Source organism: Lepisosteus oculatus, chromosome 4 (genome assembly GCF_040954835.1).
Source record: "Lepisosteus oculatus isolate fLepOcu1 chromosome 4, fLepOcu1.hap2, whole genome shotgun sequence".
Classification (NCBI taxonomy): domain Eukaryota; kingdom Metazoa; phylum Chordata; class Actinopteri; order Semionotiformes; family Lepisosteidae; genus Lepisosteus; species Lepisosteus oculatus.
Window position 1 is genome coordinate 20,313,579 of NC_090699.1, and position 21,855 is coordinate 20,335,433.

Below are 21,855 nucleotides of genomic sequence, written 5' to 3' on the forward strand. Positions count from 1 at the left end.
CTCTCTGACTGTGGAAAAGGTTAAAAGAAATCCCATTTGTGAATTCAGATAATTTTTTACTTCAAACTTACACTTCAGCAACAATGCCTTTATCAGCTTTTTTGGCTAGATGAATATTAGCACCTGAAGATATTTAATACTGAGTTCTACAGATATACAACCTTAAATACATTTTTGCTTGATGCCGACTTTCACTTTTTGGGGCATCTTCACCCTTACCAATGGCTTGAGCTGCAGTATAGCTGTACCGATCTGATGAGTCCTAGTCAGGGTAAAACCAGCATGAAGCTTGATTATTTTAGAGAATGCTGCAGAAAAATAATAATGGGGCCACCTGTTGTGAATTTTCTTATATATTATTAAAATCTTTTTATACAGCTCTTTCAACCACCACTGAAGTGTAGCACCATGTGGGTGACACATGACCAGCTGCACCAGCTACACCACTGCGAAGCAGATGAGGGGGAGAAAAGAAATTGCTTGACCAAAAGATTGTGCAAGGCAAAAATGGAATTAGGCCATGACACCAGGGTTAACACCCCTACACGTCTGAAAAGCAATGTGGGATCTTAAATGACCAAGTACTCAAGACCTCAATATAACGTCTAATCTGATAGGTGACACCACCTTCATGACATGCTGATGCTTTGGTCTGGAAGCCATGTTCCAGGAGGATGAGTCCTAACTATTGCATTAGTCCAGCAACACCACTTCCAGCACCTACCTGGTTTCCCTTAGAGGTCTCCCATCCCAGTACTGCCCATACCTAGACTTGGTTGTATGTAGAAACAGGATATAAAGACATGCATTTGTAGTCTACGCATATGAGACTTGTAATGTGAACACAGGGAAAGTACGCCAAAGCTAATTGCAAACAACCCAGCTGGAATAGCAAAGAAGAAGAAATTCAGACAAACAGAAAACCCTTGAGTTTCTTTTCTCATGAGAATGTGTGTCTCCGCTGAAGTGGTCATCATACTGTACTCTTAATTAGCCATCTCCTCCCACCTCGGAGGGTTTTCCATCTCTGGCCTCGATCCAGGGCTGCACGCTCACTCACCTATCTTACACTGTGGCTGCTCCAGAACTGGAAGATCGGATCAGCCTGCAGGTACTCTGGAGTTCTGGCTGGAGAAAGACATCTGAAAACACAACCACTTCAGCAATTTAAAAAAGGAAACGTAGACAACAGAAGGTAAGTAATTTGGAAATCACAAATGTGTTGCCGGCTGATGAGTTTCATAATTACCTTTGGAAAGCAGTCCTATAATTAGGGCCATTCAGTGCTCTGTAGAAAGAAGCAGTGGAGGCTGTATTCCACTGGGAAAGTAGATTATGAGATATAATCCACTTAGGGATGTCAAGCTCCTACACCGGCTAAGGAAGTTAAGATGTCATAAGGTTTTTTTTCTGAAGTACAGCACATGGGTAACAAGACACAATGTCTTGAGATAAAGCCTTAATTATAACCACACACAGGTTATTTTTTAATATGACTCCAATATCTGAAATACGAACTATTACCAAAACAGAGGCAGAAATGGTCTTTGGTTAATGCAACTGCACAACCATCAGCTGCACACCTTCTATTATAATACGGCTTGCATTGTACTCAGAAAACTTGAGCATGCTTCCACTACCTGTAGAATCAGCTCCTCTGGTTAGCATTGTCATTTGCCCAAAACAAACATCTTTGTGGATGATGTAAGGCCAAAAGACCCTCTTTATTTTAATGTTTGTGTTTTATTACGATCTTCAACTATTGTGTTTTTCTTACAATCTTCACCTGCTTTTGTTCAACGAAAAAAGCACATAAAAGCAGACTTTTATGGAGATTTTTTTTAAACAAAAATTATGCACAGAAAGGTTTGCTTTGTTTGGCTTTGTCAGTATGAACACAAAATGTGCCCTTCACCTTCTTTAATAAATTCATCTATTATGTCTAATGAAGTCTCCGATCTGGTTGAAACAGCAACATTGAGAGGAAAAATCGAGTGGCATGAGAAATCATACAACATACGTAATCTGAAATATCAATGAAACAAAGGCTTACAACTGATACGTTGTCTACAATGTGAACATGCGCACAACAATTCTGTTAAAACACTAAATGCACTAAAATTGAACTCTAAAAGAGGCAAAACACATCTGTATCAAAGAGTGCAAAGCAATCCATCCTTTGGATGAAAAAAGGTCTTTAATCAAATATGAATTAGGAATTTGGCATTTAATCAGCCATGATGAATAGGTAAGTTTTGTGACAGATGGTTCTAAAAAGGTCAATGACAAGTATGGGGGCTGCCGAGCAAAGAACAATCCAGGGAGCTGGAGACTACACTTGTGAAGGCTGCCACCAAAATCCCTTTGATATCAGTGGGCTATAAAAAGATTGCTCAGATTTTGTCAGACCTGCATCTACAGGAGAGGGTTGTTTTCGTTTAAGTGCTGAGTGATTAAAGGACATTAATCCACATATCCTGTAGCCTCATTTAAATGCTGTATAAAGTACACAAGCGTTATAAAGTATCTGGTGAGCTCTTCGTCTAAAAAAACGTTAGACAAAAAACAAGCAGTAAACACCAACCTGTGTCAGTCATTATGGACACATTGCTAACATAAGCAGTCGGAACTGTTTTAAGTGGAGCTGACATACCACTAGTTAAAACAAAACAAAATCTTAACGTTTAGGTCCAGACTGCACCTGTCCCTATGCTGAAACAAACTGCATATGAGGTAGCTCATTTTGAAAGGATTTTCTACAATGACTGAAAGGCCCGATTTGATCCCCTCCTCCAAAACAAAAGGACAAGGTATGAAGCAAACCTGCAAGTGAGCAATCCGCTCATGCACTGCAGTGTGATTACACAATCATTAAAACAAAAGCAATTAGGCCATGTCTGGAAAAACGGCCAGCGTGTCAATACAATTCTTATATTCATGCAACGATGCCAACGCCATTTATAATTTCTGCTGCTTTAAATTGTCCATGAATAATTTATTCGTGACATTACATCTTAGCAAAACAATGTTCCAGCTTAGCAATTTTCCCCTTGTCATTACCAACATGGCTTTCATTGATCATACCACAACTATGTTGGCATGATTTGTTTGACACTGCGACATGTTTGAAATATTGATTTAACTCCTATAGTTATCGGCCCCATCAGAGATTCCTGTAGGGCAGCATTATACACAACGAGCAGGCATATTTTTACTAACAGCAATATCCTCGGGTTTCACTGGAAGACATTAAAAATGATTCTAACAGTGCACACTCTGATTTAGTTTCATAATTACAGAAAACCAATTAAACTGAGTAAATTTTTTTGTGTAGAGGGAGGTTTCCTTACAACAGTGAGACACCTTGTTCCGCTCTGACTTCACCTGATGAGGCTTCACATTCATATACGGGTACTGGACAGTTCTTAAAAGGGTATGACAGGTAAGTTCTGTTAGTAACTATACCAAAACATTTCACAAACTGTTACTTTTATTGGAAGTAGGCGCACATTTTCAAATAATCCAACATTGTCCCTCTGTTCTATTGGTTATCACTTTTATGACGGGAAGAATGAGGTTCTTTAATATTGCACCACTTTAAAATTCTGTACGTAAGGGGAGTTCCTATCTCCTCTCCCATTATCCATACACACTACTTTTAGACAGAATTATATGCAGTACCAGGTTTATACTAAAAATGTTCTTAAGTTGTACAGATGGTTCTCTGTGGAGATATTGAAAAATGAGAAAAAATCAACTTTGTATACAGCAGTGTGTCATGTTTTTAATGTGATCATTATAGAGAGTACAATATAAAAATGCAGTAAATATTTTAATAAATTCAATTTCTCCATCCGTATTGGATATAAGGCATAAAAGAAAAAAAAATCATTCATCAAAAATTCAAATAAAATATTATTTAATTAATACAACTTTAAAAGTAAAAAGTAAACATGCAGGAAAAAAAATCAATTTATATAGTATTCCGACCTCTTGAGAAATAAATACAATAGTATACCCAATACCAAATAGTATCTTTAGGGTGTGTACTTCACCTGAAAGCCCAACAAAGAAGTAGAATATAAGAATGAATTACCCAGGGCTTACTTTGATTAAGGGAAGGCGTGTCACTACATAACAAGCTGAAAGTTATAAGAAATGATCTTATTCCAAGCAAAGTTTTCAAACAACCACAACGGTACTGAGGCAAAATATGTTAAAATAGATGTATGATTAGTTATTAGAAACACAAAGGCTTAATCTTAAAATCTATAATGGCAGAGTCGGTCAGGTATTCTTCACTTTCAGACTACTGCTTTGGAATCCTGACACATTGCTCCTGAATTATCTGGGATTGTTCTATGCAAAAAGGACCGACCTGTCCACAACTTTACTATTTTTTATTATATGATGTGAATTCAATAAAACTGGATGGGAGTGACGATGTCAAAAAATGAAATACAATACCTGCAGATTTAGGCACTGTTTTATCTCCATTAAAATGACAACTTTATTTCACAAGACTTAAAAAAATGATTGGATTACAACATCTGGGTATTAACAGCAATTCATAAAGAAAAGACTACCTGACAGAATGTCTACACAATAAAAAATGATGACCTACAGTAACTGCAAGACTACTTACTCGTGTCATTAAACTTTTAATATTTTCTGTTAAAGCACTGAATAGTATTTCTACTTGCACACCTAAAAAATAAAAAAGAAAGTATTGGATCTCTGGCCATTGCTCAAATTTTCAAAACAACTTAAAAAATAAATTTAAGAGAATCGATCATAATCCCTTTTAATACCCAAATCGCATATTCTTGAGAAAGAGAACTCGAGGTCTTGCAGAAGAAACCTTGACATTAATTACTTTCCGTGGAGCCTGCAGGCCCAGCTGTGTCCTCCTCGCTGTCCGTGGATTCGGAGTACGAGTCTATGCTTTTGTAAATGAAATTATAGAGACTCATGTCAGGTCGTAGGGTTTCACAGTTTTTACACACAGTGTTGTAGTACTGTTCAAGAAGTCCGTATATAGTCCCTGTTTAAGGAAAAAATAATACATCAGTCTATTACACATAAAGCTGAAAAAAGATTCTTTAAAACTGTATTTTCAATTTCACTTCATAAAGAAGGTGTCACTGTGGAAGTTATGAGTGGTTTCAAATTGCAGTGTTTTGTTAATTGCAAGAGTGTGGAAAGGAGTTAAATGAAAATTAAAATAAGAAATAAAGCAATCTAAATACCATGGGGCTAGAAAGAGGACTGATTAAATCTAATAAGAGAGGATAACTTTGCATATGAATAGATTCTTTTTTTCACAGTAAATTATACAGGTCTGGGGCAGTTTACGGCCCCCCAGAGATAACTCTAGCTTGGAATCTCACAGCCTGTGTGAAATATGGACAGAACGGAGAAAAGAAATTTGGAAATACAAGGTTCACTGCAGGCACCTATTAATTATCTGTCTCTTATTTTACATGCCACAGTATTCGTAGCCACAATTAATCTTCTTTCAATCTACACAAGGTGAAGTCCAACAGTCATGGTTTACACTGAGTACAGGAATATGTCTAAGGTTTACATTTCAGTACTGTGGGCGAGATCCTTTTTTCCCTTAACTGTCCTACTTTAAAGCAGTTGTACAGAATCAAAAGACTCAAGAATTAATCGATTTTGAAAAGCAACTGTTACCTAAAATTAGATTAAAAATATGCATATTTAAACTTTATTTTTTCTTTAAGACTCAAGAAGATAATACTGGAATGAGGGACTGTTTAAATCAATCAAAAATGTAAGGTGGGGGTGAAGAAACGATCAATGAACAATTTAAAACAGTACCTGTCAAATTTTTGGTTATTCATTGTATTGTTGATTATTAATTGACTATTATGTATTATTATTATTATTGATTATTTTTATTTTTGAGATCCACAGTTTCCCAAGAAGCTTTGTTTGTGTGTGTGTGTTGCTAAATTCAATGGAAACATGACTTGGTTGAAAAGTCTTCTTACCAACACTTATGTTTCTCTGCGTCAGGAAGGCGTGCAGGTTGTAGGCGTCCCTCATGAGCTCCTTGTCCCCAAAAGTGAAGTATGCCACATCTCTCCCCGTCTCTGCAGCTGCCATCATCTGCAGCAGAGCTGAGACCAAACCCACATCCCATCAGCTGGTTTGTGTATTATGTTAAAATAAGAGGGTATTCGGGAAAGACTTTGAGACTTGCTCCATTTTTGTTTATTTTATTGAGTTAAACCAGTCAGCATTGACACTAGAAAAGTGAGGAAACTGCTCAAGGTACAGAGCACACAAACTGCCTTCAAGCTTTCTCTCCGTGTGCAGAAACGACCTTCTGCTCATACTGCTCCTCTCCTTCCACCCTTTTGTCTTACAAAAAACATTTAGATATTACCACAGCAAATGTCAAGATTTTAAGAATTTGGTCTAAAGGGCCAAATTTCCACAGAAAAAAATACCAAGTTAAACAGCTACTTTAAAATTAATGCGGACCAAAAAACATTGGATTAGATTATATTTCCTGGATTTTAATTTCAGAGAAATTAATCCCAACATGTTCATTGAATAGCATAAATAAAGGCTAATCACTGTGCAAATAGATGCTTTGCTTTTATTTACTGTGAAAACTGAAATTGATTATCTCGATTTATATTTTTCCAGTGTAAGGTAAACAAAGTATTTTACATCTGTGTTTTTCTTCCTTTTATATACTGTACATGCATATTAGATATGCAAGAAAACACATAAATATGAATCTCCCTCAGATTTAGTTGTAGAATATACAGTCTAATTTGTGTTTAAAGGGTAAATAATACAACAGTAGGTTTTCCCAGAAGAACTCCATCTTAGTCAAAAAGTAGAAAATTAAGGCATGGGCTCTAGATTTTAAATATTTAAAGAGGTTTGCACAGACTGCAGATTAATGAAGACTACAACATAAAAAGCTTAACAAGTTCTCTGAATAACCACATGCCCATGAAGTAGAATAATTTCAGAAGCTTTCTCCTGCATTCCTACTAAATATTCAGTCCTACTTTACCTCACTATCACTATTACTATTTTACTATTACCTCAAAGTAATTTCAGCCTATGAACAACATACATATTTTAAGATAGTAATAAAAACACATCTCATTCAGAAGCTATCTCAACATGATACAATAAAAAGAGCATTTCACAGTCAGATGGCTAAACAGCCAGCAAACCAACCAGATCTGATACCATCTTGAGTATAATTAATTCTTATCTGCAACATACTTAGAATCATACAAATCAAGATGCTAGATATTTATGTCTCCAAAATGTGGTTTAAAATTAATAAAAAAGAACCACGAGAATTATAAGAAATTAAACATCTAAAAAGCTTAAGTTTTAAATATCAGCCTAAACATCTTCAGATCCATTTTCTGTATTAAACATTAATGCCTTCTTTTCAGGAAGTGTCAAGTGTTTCTCTGGATTGCCAAAACCCAGCCAATCGAAAGTGATCCAAGACACTGACATATTCTTACATTGGATTGATGTACTGGACCCAGCAATCAATTCCACTTTTAATGGAAAACATAAAAGTTTGTCGGCTGATCAATAGCTGGAGAGTAGACAAATAGGTTTTAAGTAAATGAGTGTATTCGAAGTAAGACTAATGAGACCATGTCCTTACTACTCTATTGAGGTTTGTGTTTTCGATTTCTCTCCTACATAAAAAGACCATGGGTTCATGTTCACAAGCTGTTTTCATAGCACACATATGGCAGTGAGCTTCACTTGTTTTCATCTTAGCTTCACACCAAAGGTACTACTCCACAGGAGTTAATGTATATTTGCTTCCAGTATGTCACTACATACAACCGGAAAATCGATCATTTACAAACACCAATAAGACCATGAATGTATAAATGTAAACAATACATGTTTCTATTTATTAGATTCTACTTCTAAAGCAAACTATAGAAAGTTGACCTAAGTTTACATTTCTGACAGCAAAAAAACACTGCAGACTTTTGCAATTAGAATATAATTACTGGAGTCCTGGTTAGCCATGATCAAATATCTGTTGCTGAATGACTCAGCATTATATGAAGAAGGCAGTAATTAAGAACAGTGTATTTCAAGAAGAGAAATTTAACCAGATTTTTGACAATCATTTCCATCACTTGAATTGAACTGAAAGAAAAACCCTTAGAAGGTTTAGAGTTTTTTTTTTCAATAAACAGCTACTGCTCGTTCTTTAGAAATTCTAATTAAAAAAGGAATGAGAAAAATATAGTAACTATTTATAATGAATACACTACTGAATCCATCAAGATTCGAGAAACAATATTATTTTTGTTGAAGTTTTCCAAGTTTTACTATGACAAAATCATCACCTTTTAGTCTAGTGTCCCCGCCAAAGGCTCCACAGCCCCAGTTTCCAGTGGCTACAGCAGAAAGGTTCTGGCTCTTAACCCCAGGGCGCACAAAGCCACAATAGGCCTGAAACAATATCAAATAGAAAAAAACATATATGAATTTATACAGAAAATGCAAACACTCACACACAACATTTCCAATTGTTATGGTATCAATTACAACAGAAAAACAATTAGATATACTTATCTGAATATATGCACACCATTCACAGACTGCCACACATTACCCATGTCAAGGTATAAGGAATACCCCTTACATGTGAATGTTATTATCCACAGAGGTCTGAACACGCTCAGAAAATCCAGTTGAGATTAATGACAGAACCATGAACAAAGACAGCTCACTTCAACTTTTTAAATCAAAACTTGTGGAAAAAAACAGGCTTTCAGCTCTACAGACTGATGGTTCTTTCGTACTTCTCTCACGTAATGAAAATTGAAATGGTTAAGACAGCAATCTTTCTGTCAATGTTCAGACTAATCAAATATATTTGAAAAATACCCTGAAAAGTCTTGTACCCGTAAGTATCAACATCCCATTCTCTGATAAACATCATATGCAGTCTTATTTGCCTCAAGGCACTGCTTATTGTAGTAATATTTCACTACAATATACTGTAACTACTTTGCAATGATTAAGCCTGTGGATATGAAAGACAAAAGATAAAGAATTCAGCAACCTACAGCTGTTCTAGTACATATTCTGAATCAAATGTATTGACCAGACATTGCCCACATAGCTAGCAACCCTATATGTAAACTCACATCTTTTAAACTGTCATCAGGTCATAAATAAAAAAAAAAACACATAAGCTATCTGAATTCACATCTCAATATTTGCAAATCTTTGTAACCTAAAGAATGGGTAAAATAATTTGTATATTCTGTAGCAGCACCAATTAGTTTCCCAATGTTCTATAACAGAAGGGAATAATTAAAACAAAACCGTATCACAATTTCCAGATAGAGAATTCTTTGTGCACAGTGAATATTAAAGGCCGATATCCCCCTTCCTCTGGCATATTATAAGCTATATTTAAAGGGCAGATGTGACAGTAAGCTATAGAATCTTTCCAGTATGCCTTTTGAACACGTCTCACATACCTGTCAATCTCTTTAAAAAAATCCTGCTTTCTGAGCCCAGACATCACAGTTGTTTTACTTTGTTATTTGAGTTCTCATTAGCAACTCAGCTCAACATTGTTAAAAAATTAAAGAAAAGTGTGTCACCAAGGCTAAGACAGGTTTGCATAAGGACTACAAGTATCACAGTGCCTGTCCTATCAAAGGCATGTCAGTTTAGTAACGGACAACACCAAAGAAAAAAGGCCCTTAATAATTTTGAAGTCTTAAATCTGCACTAGGATTTCAATGATGTTTTGAGAAGTACGATGCACTAATGTTTGAAATCTATCAGCAACAACATATGGCGGTTGCACTTTCTAATTAGGCAATAAAACAATAATTATTTTACAATTAAGGCATTCAGGGCATGCTCAAGTAATATAATAGTTCACAGCCTTACACTGCACCTCCTGTATATAGTTAAATTTTCTTCTGACTTCTAGAAGTTGCATGTGGATAATAAAACGTTTTGGGATTATAACCAAGCATAGAAAAAAATTAAATTATGTGAAGACCAGACTCTGCAGTTCCTTCTCATACAGCAAGACCCATTAGGCACAAACCAAGTGTACATATTTAGGATCTGAATAAATACTGTACACAGCTAACCCATTTACAGTAATTCTCTCAAATTAGCCTGTGTAGCTCAATGGGCTTGGTTAGCAATTTGTTTATTTAAAGCAAGAAAAACATATTAGTCATATTTAGGTAACATTAGGCAGGATTTCTTTGATAATTTTATAAGACTGAATATAATGGCTCAACACAAAGGCAATTAAAATTTGTATAAGCATACTTTTTACTCAAATGCCAATTAAATTTCTCAGTGGTGCATAAAATCATTTGAGTATTACAACTAAAGAGAATTTCATCTATGATACATCAAAGCAAGACATCAAAGAATCGGGAGGAATTTTATTGCTAAATAACCTTGCTAAACTGACAACTGTACCTACTGAAATAAAAACTCACAAAGCTAATCTTCAGTTAATGACTGGGAACATATGAAAAGCAAAGAAACAAGAAAAGGTAAAATTCTGAATTAATTTCAGATAAAATAAAAATTCAGTTATAATGCATTTACATAGTAATCCAAAAGAAACAATGTGATAACTCATTTTAAGTCCTAATAATACAAAATAATATTATAATATGATGTACAATACGTAATACCGAGTCAACAAACAATAAGACACATCAATGACAAATAAGTGACTCCCAAATCTTAACATAGTAAAAGACTCGCCACTGTGAAAGTTAAAACAATGTACATTCTGTGATATACAAAAGAGACAGTATCATCCAAACCATGGTGGAATTTGGTCAAATGCCAAATTAATATCTAGGCAGCATTGTATCTAAGCATAACCTTCTAATAATCCTACAAATGTAAATGTACAGCACATTTTTCTCCTGTCACAAACACTGTTTTCACTTAATGAAAAATTCAATTAATATCAATGGAGATAAAAGCTGAAGTATGTCTGTTACCATGTATTGCATGCCACCAATCAAGAAGAAACTAAATTCATTGGTCTCGGAGCTAAAAGACATATGGATGATAGTTGTAAAAAAGAAAATTGTGGTCTCAGAAGCTATTGTGAATACACAGCAAATATTAGTATGTCATTCCTATATGTCTAATGAGAAATGTTGGTACCTGTTGGTAGTACTTATTAAGTAAAAGACAGATAAAGGTTTCTGATCCAGTTTAAAGGATGGGGAAGAGTAATTTTGACAGAAAGGATGTGGGTGCTGAATGACAAATTATTAGAAATTTACTGGACTGAACTCCACCACATACATAATCTACATAGTAAATAAATGTCTTCTGTAGGAAGAAGTGCATCTTGTGTGCATATTCTAAAAACTGAATTGAAATTGAAACCTACAGTAGGTACAGTAGCTTCATTGACCTAACACTGAGTCATCTTTTCCATTTACTTAATCTAAGTATTGCTTAATAACATACAAAAAGTCTTGCCTCAGCACTCAGCAGTACAGCGATAACCCAATCATTGCAATGCATAACTTGGCAAGCAAAATCACAGCTTCTTTGACTGACTACTTTATTTGCTAGTGGATGGTAGCCGATTTAGTTTCTCAGGCAGCTGTCACGAACATGCATGACCTCTGTGACATGTATACTGAAAATCCATTCTCATGCCTGCTCCACCGCTGCTACATGAATATGAAGTCAGGGAATTTGGAGGAAAAAGGATCAGATACCTCTAACATCACAATTTTATCCTGTTACACCTTCCAACAGTCTACGATATATGTTCTTTTTCGTTCTATTCTATAGGGATAAAAACATCTTATTAGTTAATGGTGTGTTTAATACACATTGAAGAAATAAGGTATTCAGATTATGACTGCAACCTTTCATTTCATTTTTTATTTGATTCCATCCATTATCCAGTTCAGTCATGGCAGCCCAGAGCCTATCCCGGGAAGCACTGGGCGCAAGGCAGGATACACCCTGAACAGGGCGCCAGTGCATCACAGGGCACACACAGACACACGCTCACACCAGGGCCAGTTTCCCCAGAAGACAATTAACCTGCCAGTATGTTTTTGGAATGTGGGAGGACACCAAAGCACCCAGAGGAAACCCAGGGAGAACATATAAACTCCGAGCAGAAAGAACCCCAGGGCTCCAGTGTCCCAGAGGCAGCAATGCTCACCACTGTGCCATTTGCCACTCTATTTTCAATGAAGTGTTAATTTTACCAAAGGACAGCATATTTTCAGATAGCAGTAATCAACCAGAAACACATAAAGATCATTTAACAACAATAAAACATGGAAATGTATCCATTTATGTAGGATTATTACAGTGAATCCATAATGTATTCCATAAACAAGATATATACCTATAATGAAACCAAGTGTATTTTAAAAGACCAGGGGCATTTAACAGTAATGACATCAGTAGTGACATACTGTTAAGGAATTTGGTCTAATGTTGAGCCATAAGAAAAATTTACATTTTTATTAAATTTCACTGCAATCATAGATTACCATAATATTCCACAATATAATTTAAAATGTCTTTTTCTCTGTATGAACATTCTCCTTACTTGGGTACTTACTCGAATACTCTGAAATCCACTCAAGATATTTAAAAGTTTTCAATTCACCAGGCTAATGAATTGGCTCAAAAGAGTACATGAACTAGATTTTACATTTTAACACGCATATAGAACAGCTCAACCAATTACAGGACAATATTATAAGGGTCCAAACAATGTGCAACAAATAAAACATGTTCTGCAGATTAACCTGCATGAAGAATTCACTCACCTTATTGAGATCTCTTCTAATTTTTTCTGGGCTGAACTGCTCAAGAGTTTGTTTGTACTTCCAGGCATCAATAGCTACGATCTCTGTACATCTCCTTTGCCACTCATCTCTAAATAACAATATCCAGATAAAAATATTAAATTTAGACACATTTTACATTGATTTAGCTAATGGTGACTTCATTTCTGATACATTTAATGTGATTAGACAACATTATTTTGTTTTAATCAATGATATAAAATCAGGGTTAAGATTTCCTTAGTATTTAAAATACTACGACAGTGTATATTAAATTCAGCATAAACTTTACTGTTGCACAATTATCAATATTGTTAAGAAACCAACAAGGGAAACAAGGTTTAAATATTGTAAAAACAAAGTGAAACTCCTTTAAGAAGAAGGACATAAATATTTCAATACAGCCACATCTTTCACACAACAAGATGTGAAGATGAATGCAGAATCTATCTAGCAATGTCAAGAGAAGTGCAAATGACTGGAGGTGAAATACTGATTTTACGCCTCAGTGCTGAAAAAATTTAAAGATTTCAAATTAGTTTAATCTAGAAACCTCACTGTCACAGCGCATTTTACTATTCATTGTACCTTCCTGAGCGCTCTTGAACTCTGGAGTCAAACTGGCCCAGACAGTTTTAAGAAAAAAGAATACTAAGCCTAACTGCAGGCTCTTCAAGTGCTTCGGTGTCAAACTAAGTTTTCTCAGTATTTTCTATCGAAAGGATTGGACTAGATTAGATGTACAGCCTTGTGGAAAACATTGAAATTTTCTTGTTCATATACAGTACCAAAGGAATAAAAACCTGAACTGAACTATTCTTTGAGGCATCTTATGTAAACATAATTGTGAAAATGCAAAATTGAATACTTTTAAAACTTAAATTTACTGCAATACTGAACATTTTCATACATACATATGAGGCAGATATTGCATGAATATAGTTCAACGTTTAACACACTCACAAATAAGCACTACCCGGTAACAGAGTAATGGTTTATACCTCTTTAGCCCATTAGAGGGAATTATGAAGCTTAATTGTGATCATTTCCTTATGTTGAGACTCAGAAACATACCTTGGTATCTCATCTGTGTGACTTCCGGCCCACCTGTATGTCTCTGCATATCCACTGTAATCACTGTACTGCTCAGCACCTGCAGGACAAGGCTCATCTTAAAAACATTCTGCTTACAATTCACAAACGAAATGTTTGCAATACTTCTCGTCTATGTCTGATGTGAATCCCATGCATTTTGCAGACCTTGCAACAGAAAAAGTCAAAAATAATGGTATTGATGAATAGCTATTAAGATCAGATCACTTTATTGGCCATTTACAGTTCCTTGTAAAAGGAATTTGTCTTTTCCCATACCCCAACTTGTTCTCCATGAGACACACAGACAGGGAGAGAAGCTTGGGGTCAGAGCGCAGGGTCAGCCATTTATACGGTGCCCCTGGAGCAGTTGGGGTTAAGGCTCTTGCTCATGGGCCCAACGGAGTAGGATTCCTCTGCTGGCCACAGGATACGAATCGGCAGCCTTCCAGCCACAGGCGCAGATTCTGAGTCACAGAGCCACTGCTCCACACTATATTTCAGTCTAGGTTATTTTATTAGGAAAATAACCTAGACTGAAATATACTGCATCTTAACAGGGACACAAAGAAGAACATGCTAAACATAGGTTTAAATAAACCTTCTACCACTCCATTCTTTTTTTCCCACCACTGTTATTTCTCAAATTTCACTTTTAAAAGTTTGTTTTTCTACAGACTGTTAGATGTGTTATTATTGAGGCATGTATGTTCTATGTGGGGCATTTCTTCCTTTATTGGTCTTGGAGGTTTCAGTTACTTCAGATTATCAAATCACTGCTAATCACAGAGGATTAGATATAAAATGATACCTTGATATGGGAAATTTAATACCCATGATGCCTTAGTACACATGACACAATTAATTTAAAATAAGTTGACACACTCGGGCAATAATGAAAGTGGTACGAAATCCAAAATTTGAAAGTATGAAACAATAGTTATTTTTTAAAATAGGTATGTATAAAACAAGGCAGAAAAAGAGAAACAAAATATATATGCATAAAACAAGGCAGAAAAAGAGAAACAAAATTACCTAAAATCCACTCAAGTAATAAGCTAACTGTGATTTTAATAAGACAGCCTCTGAGTAATTATTAAATGTGAAGTGATGTCTTTAGATAGGCTGCATCCCCACAGAGGAAGGTCAAGCTATTACCTACCCTGGAGACTTGTGGGAGAAGGCAGCAGTCAGCTCTGAGAAAAGTGCACATGCAAAGAACAGGAGCGCATTCGAACAACAAGGGCGCAAATTAACTTCCCATTCATTAGACCTCATTAGTAGCTATGTCGCCCTCTCTGCGGTGCATGAATAAATAATTTGATTAATAGCAGGATTGTGCTGTTGGTCAGTTCACAGGGGTTCTAATGCAGGGGCAAATTGATGTGTGAATCTGTTTTGAAACTGAGTGACATAAAATAATCACCTTGCTTTTAACAATGAATATTGGCCTTTAGCTAAAAGTCGGATCATCAGCTTGCTATTGCCCCTGAGGAGTGACAAATTAACTGCAAGAAAATTACTGTGAAGATAGAGTCCCGTTCCACAGTTGAATTCTTGCGACTATACCTTGTAAACAAGTAATGTGTAATTTACCATATGGTCACCACGAATGACCGTTCACATGGAAGGACACAGGATTATCTCTTGCTGCTGCAGACCAAATTATATTACTGTATAGTATTAGATACTATAGTAAGCAACACAGAAGACAGCCTTTTTACATGAACAACACAAAAAGTCTCTTCTAGCAGACACCATCATTTATAGTTTATCAGCATGAAAATGTATCTGACAAGGAAAGCTTCTTGAGCACACCAAACTAGTGTTTTACATCCTTCGACATTTACGGTTTCACATTTTCTCAAATTCTCTGTGTGGAACAGCAAAGCTATTGCCAGTCTTGTTTATGTTTGGTAGCCACTCATAACTTTCTCCCAGAAGAACAAATATATCTGTTTTGAGGTCTTTGATAATTTAATCAAAGCATTCCAACAATACAATCCTTTTTGCTAACTTCAAAATCACTCAACTGCTTATAGTATACTCCACGTCCATCAAATAATGGCTTTAGCCATGCATAAAAAGAAGTGTGAAAGGCAATGTTTGCAAGCAGACTGATATCAAATGGACCTTTTGTTTATTGACAGGTCAGAGAGATAGCACTTTCAAGTATATAAAGAGGTGAAAGTATCAACCATTGAAGAGTAAACATTTGGAATTCTAATTTATTGGTGAGCTTGAGGTATCTCTATGAAATGGTGACAACGGCAGAAAAGAGAATTGGGATAAATGGCAGAGCTCCCTGGGGTACCTTATGAAGGATTCAGAGAAAATCTGTCCTTACTAGAGGAAGACACTGAAGAATGAAAAACAAAGCTAGATAGATAGAAAATGAAAAAAAAAACACACACACTCATCTCCTCTATATCTAGCTGTGTCCCACTATCAAGTCAATACACCATACTGTACCATTACATGAATTAAACGGACCTCCTGTAAACCCTAAAATCTAATTTTGCAAGCTCCACTCACAGCATCATATTGGGTTGTTTCATAGGCCACTTAAATAAGACGCACTGTTTACGTGATTTTACACCTACTTAAAAAGCACTAAATATCTACTATCACTTCTTTGGTAGATAAAGCTAAAATAACAGTTTTTTCAAAGCCAAATATTTATACTCTGGGAGTAAATATTGTATAACAATAGATATATCAATCCTGAACACATTATCCCAGAAAAATATTTTACAGTGATCATATGATATAAGTACATCCCATAAAATAACCCAAAAAGGCATTACAATTTAACAGAAATGAACAATGTGTCTATGGTATAAGTGCTTTTGACTACCAACGACTTCTGACATTTACGTCAAACTTCCTGGGTCAGGATCGCCATCAGTGAAATCATCTGCCTTCCCATGATCCAATTTATATTTATGACTGCCCTGATGGCAGCCAGACAGAGAGCAATCAAGAGAAATTAAATTAAGTCCTTTCCAAATGCCCGGGCACTTCTGCAAATTTCAGTAGTGCGGTATGATCCATTAGGCCTTATGTCAAGATGCATCACAAGGGAATGTAATTTACCAGGCAGCAATGATACAATGGAGACCAGGATAAAAATGGAGATGACAACGAATATTACGTTGTTTTAATAAAGATGATGGAATAGCTTAGTCCATTAGTGGACCAGGTCTTCCTACTGTTATTAATTCTGCACGGCTGTAATAAAGTTAAGTGGAACAAGAGGAGGAGAAATGGCTGAGTAAGAGCTGAAGGTGACTCCACTGAGAGAACTGCCACAACATAGGGGTTAGAATACTGATTAGACGGCATGCTGAGCCTTACAGCATCAAGACTGACAGTGTTTATTACACATTTACTCGTGATTTTCTGTAGCTGACAAAATACAGTAGTGCAATATTACAACGGCTGCTGGTTCAAATTGGGGTGAAGCACTACAGCTATTAATTACACTGCTTTGAGACTATTGTAAGCTGAAGTCATAAATGTTGGAAACTGTTGCTGTGCACTAGATGGCTCTGAACATCCAGCAGTGAACACAACTACTTAGTTACTTGTAAAACATTAGAAACCACTGCATGGCTTAAAGCAACTTCTGTGCTTCCAAAATTAATGGAAACACACAACACTGGGTACAGCAGCATGTTTCTGTATGTAACTTCTATCTCCTTATTAATAATTTAAAGTACAATGGGAATATACCGTAGAATACTAGCACTATGTGAGACATTCATCTCCTTATATGAAGTAAGAATTATACATTAGGAAGCATACAGTGCGTGGAATAAGACAATGTAAAATAACAAATTTGTTTATTTAAACTATTTTGGAACTCCTACAGAAAACATGCTTTAATAAAGGGAAAAGTAAAACACTAAAACAGCCCATTGTGGAAATTTACTGATTTTCTCAAGAAAATAAAATATAAAAACAGTGGATCCCATCTAAAAACCACAAAATAGTCAATCATTTATCTATCAATAGTCCATTTCAGCAATGACTTTCAGAGCTGACTTTGAGCTAGCCACTCTTGAGTGTATGTGTGTAGGAGGCTGGTGGAGAGGACAGTTAATGAAAGAGAGCTTTCAAAGCAGATTCAGTGTAGGCAGCTAGTCAGCCCTTCACCTTCTTCACTCCACCTGGTCCCATCATTTTTCTCCGAGTGCTCTTTCAAAGGGCAAATCTGTGCTGTATACAAGATGGGTACACAATTACCTAATACAACCTGGTTTGCAGTAAATGTGGCTATTATTTTATTAAATCAGTCACGCAATTTTTTTGCACATTTTCAGAAACCATACACTTTAAAATAAGACACAAAACAAACTAAGCTCTATTTTAGTTCAATTACAAGTAGTCAGATAGAAGGTGATTAAAAAGAGCAATTTGAGCTCAAGCAGCAAATAAAATGTGTTCCTTTTACAGGAAAATGCAATAGTTTTTTTAAAAAGCCTGCTGACAGAATGTTGGCTGGTCTCTCCGTGCAATGCTAGTTAGTCTTTCCAGATTAAAAGAAAAAAATATTAACCGCCATGAACAAATCTTCTTTGTATTTTATTGACAGCCAAATAAGTGAGATAAGCAATTCTGATTTCAGCTCAATGCTTCTTTTGGTAAATTAAGTTTAACTGGTTTAACTGAAGGGCTAGGGGCTTCAATCATCATGGTGATCACCAGGCTTACTACAGCACTAATGTGTCCATGTGTAATGTGTCCATTTTCAAATCATTAATTTTTTTTTAAACCAAAAGCACACTGCCATCATAGACCGCAACAAAACTGCCTTTGTCTGATTAACTACTATAGTAGTATGATTCAGAAATTTACGTAGTTCCTCCAGTAGATTGTATACTATAATATGGCAAATATAATATATATATATAAAATATATAAATATTATAACCTGAATTAATTTTTCACAGAATGAAACCCTCCAAAATGAACAATCTCATAAGTGAAAATAAATCTTTGCAGACTGCATGAACACCACTAGTCTAATGATTCTGCGCCAAGCAAATAGCTTCCTTCAATCTAAGACATAAATAAGCTCTTTTCCTTCTAATTTTTAGATTACATTTTTTATCATCTTGGATTCGGAAAGTGGCGCAATTTTGTGTTGCAAAAATAAGAGGCTGGAGGGCAAAGTGGTAGAAAAAGGAATGAAATGACAACGCACCGGGCAGGTTATGTATGGATAACATTTATGAGTAAATCATGAGGCTAGCTCCCTAATCCAAAAAGAGGTCCACTCAAGGTGTCTGAGTTGTGAGTGGCAGACAATCAAGTTGAACTCAGGAGAAATGTAACAGCAACAGTAACCCCAAATGGCCAGTCACTGCTGCTGCCCATAAGGTTACCAAGCATTCTTCCTGGTGTGTTTTACCTGAGGAGTGCTGGGTGGTAGAAATGTAGTGGGTCATGCTTTAAATACATTATCAAGGAAGTAATACTAAGTATATGGACAACATACTCAGTCAGTTGTTATACTACTCCTAGAAATAAAACAACGCAAAAGTTCAAAACTCTTAGGTGGTAAAACATTTCTATACCATAAATAAACTTGCTTTATATGATCTATTGGATCAGATTTATGTAAAATGAAGTATGCATCTTCAGCCTAGGAGGAGGTTGCCTACATCCTCAAGGGAGCTCTACATAATGAAGAGTACATCCAGACCCCACCAGACGGGTTAAAGATGTCAGCAGCATCCGACAGCAGTGAAAGTTAGGTCTAATCAGTGTTTCTAATTCAAAATGTCTTGGGGCTTTTTTCACAGTCTCACTTTTAGAAAGCCTGTTTACTGTTATTCATGGCTGTAAGTTATTTAACCATTGATTACACCCCAGCCAGAGTAATCAGAGAGAGCAGTTTATAAATGATGTCAATCAGGCTAACAGGGTAAATATTCTGGACGCTATCTGAAAGCAGGCAGGAAGAATACATCCCCTAATAGAAAATGATTGCAACACCGACTCGTTACATTCTTGCTGGGCTTGTTTATGATGGTTTAAAATAGCAGGTCTGCCATTTAAAAGCCTGCTGTGAGAATAAACAGTGTGTCCTGTCGGTGAAGTGAATGTCACCATACCAAAATATCTATATACTGTGCTAAGGACTATTTTGATACTTAATATCTGATACCGCTTGACTGAGTTTATAAAGAGTAAAAAAAATTTTCTTCTCCATAAACTGCATTTACTGAACACTCTGCCCTATCACTCTTTTTTTTTCACTGTTGCTCTCTCTTGTACGTAAAAAATAATCAATTGCCACTTGATAGGCAGGTGTAACTAATGAGACAGGCAGGCCTGTATGCTGTCTATCAAAGAGATGAGCTAACAACAGATAAAAATATTACTGTGGTAGTCAGCATACATAGAATACATGTTTACCCTTTTTTATTCTGTAACATGGAATTCAGCATTCTGGTCATTGTATTGTCTTGTCCTCAGATGGATTAAGTTTTTACAGCTCAACATTGCTTTCATTTTATTTGATAAGAAAAACTGACAGGGAATTGAAATGTGTTGGGGTGAAAATACCACAAACTGGTTGACACCATTTTTGTAAATCCTATATATATATTTTAAAGAATAATAAATAAGTTCTTCAGAGAACAAAGAACTATGATGCAATGTGCAAAAAGCAGGTTTAAAATGCATTCTTCCATTCTATTCTATTTTAGTCTATTATGAAGAGATTCCTGAAAAGACAACTAGCAAACAAAATAAAGTTTCAAATGAGATCCCCTTCATGCCACATTTTTAATGTTCTTGTTTTCTAACACTAAATATGGTTCTTACAAGGAGATCTACAAATGTTATTTGCTGGCTAATTCTGATGACACGAAGATAGACAAGTGCTTCATCAGGAGTGTTGAAAAAGAGAAAAGAGTCCAGCAGGACACTGTGAGAGGGAAGGCAAAGCTGACCTGTAATGATCAGGCACTCATTGTGATCGAGAGCTTCAGTGAAAAGCCGAGAGACAATGAGTTCTGGGTTAATCATAAATCGAATTTCTTCTTGTACCAGACCAGACCCTGTCACACCCCCTCCAACAAACCGGTTTGCAAAGTCCACCTGAAAGAAAGCAGGTAATAGCGTATTAGTACTAACACAAGTAATATAAAACATTAACTTCTGGAAATATATTTTTTACATCACTGAAATTACTGATTTTTGCTGCTCAAAGTACCATTTTTTTTCTAGAGCTCACAATGTTAGCAGACACTTCTGTAACTTTACAAACATTTCAATAGACTTCTGGAATAAGTCTTAGCAAAGTTATCATTTACCAAATTATTTCAAGAAGCAACCTTATTAAGTTTTAACAGGTAAATGATTAGAACCCATGAAAAATGTCACATATCTGCAATTTACATCTAATCCCATCCAATTGTATACGTACTGACGTGATCTGTTTCCAGTCAAGTAAAATACTTGTATTTTTGCCTGTACTATACTGACAGCTGGGAAAAATAATGAACTAATTATTGCATTTGGGGCTTTTTTCTAAATATATGTCTATAATGAAACATTTTCATTAAATCAATTTGCATCAATCCAAAACTCATACTATTCCACTTGTTTAAAAAAATGAATTCTGCCCTCTGAAGCTTTATGGCAACACTGATGTAATGTTGTAGCAGTAGTACAGTAGCTGTAACATATGGCACAGTACTCCTGGAAGAAACAGAAACTTTAGCATATTTGCTAAAGGGTGGCAATAGCCAATGAAGGGATTTTAAAGCTACTGTCACCACATTATAATTGGTAAATCACCAGGAACTAATGTAAGGACCTGATCCAGAATAAGGCAAATACTGTTTTTCAATAACCCAATATAATTTGT

General features: G+C 35.7%; 1 protein-coding gene across 3 annotated transcripts in view; it reads right to left on the reverse strand.

Annotated features, from left to right (window-relative positions):
* Positions 1-3,472: 3,472 nt before the first annotated feature.
* The window catches only part of parga (poly (ADP-ribose) glycohydrolase a), a 54,312-nt gene continuing 35,929 nt past the window's right edge, over positions 3,473-21,855 (reverse strand). For all 3 annotated transcript variants that reach the window (XM_015346418.2, XM_069188919.1, XM_015346417.2), the window contains exons 14-19: positions 20,936-21,083; positions 13,953-14,031; positions 12,861-12,969; positions 8,388-8,493; positions 6,018-6,146; positions 3,473-5,044 (exon numbers count right to left, since the gene is read on the reverse strand). In XM_015346418.2, coding sequence (XP_015201904.1) covers positions 4,869-5,044; positions 6,018-6,146; positions 8,388-8,493; positions 12,861-12,969; positions 13,953-14,031; positions 20,936-21,083 — 747 coding nt within the window. In that variant the 3' untranslated portion in view covers positions 3,473-4,868. The remainder of the gene's footprint in view (positions 5,045-6,017; positions 6,147-8,387; positions 8,494-12,860; positions 12,970-13,952; positions 14,032-20,935; positions 21,084-21,855) is intronic.